Genomic DNA, 6,268 nt, shown 5'->3' on the forward strand with positions numbered 1-6,268 from the left:
TCTATCTTTAATCTATCTACCTAGCCATCTATCTACCTAGCCATCTATCTACCTATCTTTCATCTGTCTATTTCTCTCATGTCATCTCCCCGATACATACCTCTATACATACACATCACCTATCTATACCTGGCATATATATATATATATATATGTAGGTATATCTATATAGCATATAGATGATAGTAGCTCGAGACAGTCAATGAAGATAGAAAGATGAAGAGGATAAGAAATGTGTCTGTCTGTTCTCTTTGTCTCAATCTCTTCACTTTACTTCTCACTCGAAGGAATGATTAAAAGAGGAACGAATGATGCCGCTCCGCTCTTGTGTATTCTTCACGTTTCTCAAGACACGAGAAAGGAAAGACTCCTTAAAGTAGAATGGAGCAAAATGAGAAAGAACGAGAGAAAGTCGCCTCTTCGGGCATCCATGAAGTAAAGTAGGAGGTATACATGTATCGATGTATTATCGATGTATATACACAGGAATAAATTCCTTATTTTTCTTCTCGATATTTGCACTAGAGAATGTAGAGTTCTGTTTCATAAGTCATCCATCAATCACCCCGGGTTATCTACTTTTCAACATATTCAAGTGAAGAAGATTCTTTATCTCTATTGAAACGCCGTCGATACTTCGATTGTCTTTCCGTATTCGATATTATCCTACTAGCTAGCTGGCTAGCTAGTTATGGGTTTCATTCAAGACACTGCAGCTGTTTTCTTTTCGAAGGTGAGAGATATTCATAAGAATAGTAATAGATCGCGACGATACAGACAAGAAGAGATTTTGCTCGCCTCTCTATTCTCTTTCTCTCAGAATTCAAGAGAGAAAGAGAGAGGTTAAAGAAAGAATGGAGATACGAGAGACGTAGGCTGAACGATAGAGAGCATGCAAGGAGGGTTGGTAAAAACGGAATTTCTTGAGACAGGAAGGTCTCCACAAGACACGGGGGAGACATGTCTACAGACACACACTCAGTTAGATTGCTATTGGACAGACTAGATTTTCATATAGGTACATAAATGCATGTATAGAGGGATGTACATACACTCTCTATATATACATGCACACTCATCATGATATTCCTAGACGTAGGCCATTGGTGCGAGTCTGTTCCTCCTCGTACTCCCAGCAAAGACGTTCTCTCTCTGTGTGTATGTAGCTATCGCGATATGAAGAGAATTACACAATACATATATACAACATACATGTCGAGGTCTTGTTTCTATCTCTATAGATGCATGCAGCGAGACAAATAGACAGCCTACATGTGTATGGAGAGAGACATCAGGGTTGTCACACAGCAGATACCTCGAAGGAGATCATACGTACTGCAAGTAGCAAGTCCATACAGAGGTACTTGTATATATCTATCCAACTGCACTAAGGGAAAGAGTAGATAGATACATAGATTAAAGATAGATAGATATGTATGTAGCTGTATACACCTGGGGGTAGAGAACAGAGGGTGAAGCAACAGAGAGAGAGACATGTGCATGTAGTGAATGATACAGAGAGTATCAAGGTAGGTGTGGGCATGAGTGCTCTCTCAATATGAGAGACTGAAAGGAACATGTATGATACAATGATAGAAACCCCTTCTTCATCTCGCTTTCTAGATTTCTTCTATCTCTTCGCCTCGTTCCTTTTCTTTCGTCAAGATATCTTTTGGACGCTTTCTTTGGAGTAGCGGGAAGAGAGACAACCTCTTGTCTCTTTGCGTATGGATCTTAACACTCCGAGTGAGCTAAGCTCCTCTACATGCAACACGAGTCAGCCTCTTTTTCTCCTCTTTTCTGCTTTTCTTTTCATCTGTAAGAGAATGTTTTGAGGGGCAAGTGAAGTGCGTGGACCGGTCCATATGTCTGTCAAATACTCCCTTGTCTTGTGAGCTGAGAGAAAGAGAGAAAGCAAGAAGAGATTTCTTGTTGATGGAAGTAAGAAGAAAAAGACATCTATCATCACCGTGATGCCTGGCGAGTTATGAATGGTGGGTTTAAGCAACGAGTAGATAAGAGAATCTGCTTTTCTCTGAACAAGACCGATGGAGGTGATCTTTTCCTATCAGACTTCTCGAAGGTGAACAGAAGCGATTTGTCTCTCATCCTTTCTACACATGAGCGGTTTGGCGCAATCTTGCACGAAGAAGGTCATTTTCTTCATTCATTCATTCGTTCACGGAGTGCATCTCACCGAAGAGGTTTAGGTTCTTTCTAAGGATAACAAGTTTCTTTCAATGGTGTCCTTTTTTGAGATGAAAAAAGAGAGATAAAGAAAGAATGAGAATGAGAGAGAGAGAGGGTTGCGCGGTAGGAGGAGAGAAGACGACAGAGAACAGGAGAAGCGAGAGAAGGAAGAAAGAAAAAGAGACAGATAGAGAAAGGTACACAGCGAAAGAGAGATAGCGAGAAGGATAGTTTTGAAAGAAGAAGATTCAGAGAAGAATAGAAGGACCGTGTAATTTTTGTGTCGATCACTGGGATGTCCAAGATGACGGAGATAAGCACGTCATCTGCTAAGATAAGCAAACAAGGGAGATAAGTCTCTCGGAACCTTTCCTCTAGCCACATTACAACAGTCAATGCTTTCTTTCTTTCTTTCTCTCTCACTCTTTCTTTCTTTTTCTTCTCTCCATGCAGTCACACGAAGAGACGAAAACGCTGATAGAGTAGACAGGGACCCTGGCCAAGGGCATCATTTTCATTCTAGTTACACCGAGGTTCTTTTTATTCTCTATCCGCTTCTCTCTAAGAGACTTCTCGAACAACGGTGGATTCTCATTAGACCGATTGGCGAGAGGACACGACATATCCTAAGGGTGTCTTTGGAAAGCGGTGAGAAAGACCTAACTCTTTCTTCTTGCGAAACTCCAGCAAAGTCTCTCTCTCGCCTAACAAGCGGCAGAATCCATCTAGACAGCCGAAGTGAAGATAGACGAGATTCTAGATAGTTTTTCTGTCCGCTAAGGAGAAGATTCTTTCTCATTTCTTCCGTTCTTCTTTTGCTTGCTAGGTACACTCTGGATGAGGTGTGGACATTCGTGCAGAAGCAAAGAGCAAGAGGTTGAATCCACGTTCGAGAAAGAATGAGAGTGTGTTTCAGAAGTGGGACGTGCTCTTCATCCATTCCTATCACTCTTGTCTTCGGTGAACTTTGTTTAGATGGAAGTAAGAATTGAAAGACACAGTCTTGTTGGATTCATTGCTCGAAAGGAACCTTAGAGAAACAAGAGGAGAGAAAGAAAGAATTATGCATGGTCGGGAGAACAGCCGACTTGCCTGTCTCTCTCTCTTTGTGTGGATCCCTCTATCTTTTCGCACTTTCTCCTGCTTCATTACATTTCTTTCCACCTGTTCACATATCTCTCCCCCTGCCTCCTTAACGAAAGGAGAAAGATCGTGAAAATGCCCCGTAAGACGGTTTCGCTATTGACCATCCACCTATTCTTATTGCACAGACATGGCCTAGTTAGGAAATAAGCAAAACAGAAGACAAGAGAAGCCAGAGAAGAATCTGTTTCTTTCACACTCTTGTAAGGACTTTGTTAAGCGAAGAAATGAGAAAGAAAGTTTATACATAGCTGCATTACCCATAACTACACCTGTCGTACCTCCCAAGGTAAACAATAGAATGAAGCTAAGATATCCGCTTTCCTAGAAAGTCTCTCGTGAGCTAAGGGAAGAAAGAAAGAAAGACAGAGAAACTTCTCTCTCTCTTTCCTTCTCTTCTCAGAAAGAGAAGAGGAGCGATCGCTCTCTCTTTCTGTCCTTTCTTCTTTCGACCAGCTTGCGGGCTGCGAGAAGTCGGAACAAGAGATTTCCGTCTTTTCACAACGGAACAAGTTTTCTTCCTCTTCTTCTTCTTCAAACTTCGCCCAAATCGACGAGAGAGAGATAGAACGGCGAAATAGAAGACGCAAAGTCACTTAGAGGAGAAAGGTCCGTTGGACTGGGGATTTCTAAAGTCGTAAGTTGTCTGCCTCAAGTTTCCCTATGGTGCTGATGCTGATCGGCTTGAAACTCCTACCTAGGTTTATGCACTTCACAAAAAGTTGGATTTCTACTCTTCTCTCTCTCCACTTTGTTCTTTGCTGAAAAGTAAACAGCTTGGAAGGCCCTGACAAGGTCAATACACGAGAAAGGAATGAAAGAAAGGACGGAGAAAAGAACAGACTCTATATGAGGATTCTCTTCTCATGAATCTTTCAGAAGATGTGGTGTCCTGCGGACTTCTCCTTCTTCCCTTTTCTTCATTTTTCTCTTCTCTCTTTCCTCCTCGCTTCTAAATAGAAGAAAAAGATGAGAGAAGCCAAACCTTAGAACGGCCTGATACGCTCCTTAAAAGGAGCTCTTCAAACCTTCTCTCCCTTCTTCAGGCGAAAAAGCCGTAAACAATCGAGGAGGAAGTTATGTTGGCAATAGTCGTCGTCATAGGTAGCTTAAGAGATGGAGATCTCTCTCTAAGGAATCCAGACATAAAGATATAAATCACTCGACTGCCGAGCGACGACTCAAAGAAATCCACTTTTCGCTCAAGCGGCGAAAATTTCCCCTAGAATTCGAGAGAGAGAAAGAACGAGAAAGAACTTCTCTCTTTCTTTCCTTCTTGCCTCTCTCTCTTATCTCCTTTAGAGAGTCTGCTTTTGCCTACGAGAGAGAGGTAGGTACTACGACGCTCTTCTTCTCTCCTTTTCTTGCAACTTTCCTCTCTTCTTTCTAGCTCCCTTCTGCATAGTGTGTACGATTCCTTAGCTACAATTTCTGAGAGAAAGAACAAAGTGAAGAAGAAAGACAGATGTATCAAACCTCTTCTTCTTTCTCGGCCGACTTATCCCTCTGGCGACGGCCCTCTCCCTTTCTTCTGCGATAGATCATGGAATGAGGAACCTCGTACTCTAAATAAGTGGATCTCGTTGCCTTTCTTTACTCCAAACAAGGAATGAGCTGCAGAAGAGAACGGAGAAGAGAAATCGCACTCGGGCCTGGAGATCTTTCATCTTCTCTTAATTCCCCCTGGTCAACGCTCCTACAAGCCGAAGGAGTCGCTCGCATTTCCTTTCTTTAGTTAGAAAAGACTTTTCTCGAAGAAAAAAGAGGAGAAAACTCTTCATTTCTTACAGTCCTTGAAAAGGCTCAGATAAAAAGGCTCCCTGACATACTTCCTTTCTTTCTGTACCTTCTCTTTCGTTCTCTTTCTTTCTCTTTCCGGAAAAGCGAGATTGATCAATCGAACGATCGATCGAAATCTTCCTCTCTCTCGGCATTGCTCCACTGGAGTTCCAAATAGAAGTTCTTCTCTTCCCCTCTTGTTTCCATCTTCTTTCTCCTTTCCATCGCAAATCAAGAGAAGATGGTAGGTGTTCGATGTATTGTCGGACTAAGAAGAAGATCAGAAGTAAAGAAGTTCGAAGAAAAAACAGAGAGAGGAGACACAACGAGAGACCTCCTTCATTCACTCACTCACTTATTATAGCAAAGAGAAGAAGAGAAAGCCCCTTTACTTCTCTTTCTCTCTTTCAGCCAAAAGAAAGATAAGAATCTTTTTTGATAGATATGTTTCTAATCGCGTTACTAGGTACACATACATTACACATGTCTCTATCAAGATGTCTTGCTAAAGGAAAAACGTCTTCTTTCTCTCTCTCTGTCTCTCTTCTTCAATCCTTCTTCTCGCTTGCAAGGAAACGAAGGGGTGCGCAGTAATGCTGTGTATGTGTATATACACCCGAACGTCGTCGTCTCTATCATCTTTCAGTCTCGCTTAAAGGGGAAGAGAAACAAAACCGCTTATCCACATTTTACAGTCAAGGATAGATAAATTTCTTTTTTCTTCTTCTCCTCTACTTTAGCCTCTTCTTTTGAATCGACCTCTACTTCTTCAATGAGACAGAAACGTACTACTTTCCGTCAAGAATAAGAGATAGCTCGTTGGCGAATTTTCTGATCTTTCATCCTCTCATAAAGCCTCCGGAATTCCACGAAGAAAAGAAGGAAACATTCTGGAGGAGAGAGAATCGTTCTAGATAGACAGTTTACAGACAGATAAATAGATTAAAGATAGAGAGAGAGATCAACAGTAGGAGGTAGATCTTTGAAAGACAGATAGTTAGATCAATGGTGGATAGATTAAAGATGGCATAGATTAGATGTATGTTAAAGATAGATAGACGAAAGAGAGATAGATGGATGACCACACATAGATAGAAAGATGAGAGGAAGATCGAGATGTTTCTTTCATTCTTTTCTTCATTCCTGAGTTGTCCCG

At 41.6% G+C, this 6,268-nt stretch overlaps 1 protein-coding gene across 1 annotated transcript; it reads left to right on the forward strand.

Moving 5' to 3' along the window:
* The first annotated feature begins 220 nt into the window (after positions 1-220).
* CSUI_005361 (uncharacterized protein) lies at positions 221-3,220 on the forward strand. The gene has a single exon (XM_068065537.1). It carries the CDS (start codon positions 2,586-2,588, stop codon positions 2,952-2,954), a length of 369 nt encoding a protein of 122 aa, XP_067922487.1. The 5' UTR covers positions 221-2,585; the 3' UTR covers positions 2,955-3,220.
* Positions 3,221-6,268: the final 3,048 nt, after the last annotated feature.

The sequence above is a fragment of the Cystoisospora suis genome (assembly GCF_002600585.1).
Source record: "Cystoisospora suis strain Wien I chromosome Unknown contig_2596, whole genome shotgun sequence".
In the NCBI taxonomy this organism is placed as follows: domain Eukaryota; phylum Apicomplexa; class Conoidasida; order Eucoccidiorida; family Sarcocystidae; genus Cystoisospora; species Cystoisospora suis.

Excerpts from the sequence above, each read along its gene's own strand:
- CSUI_005361 (XM_068065537.1), top strand. The coding sequence starts at position 2,586 with ATGCTTTCTTTCTTTCTTTCTCTCTCACTCTTTCTTTCTTTTTCTTCT.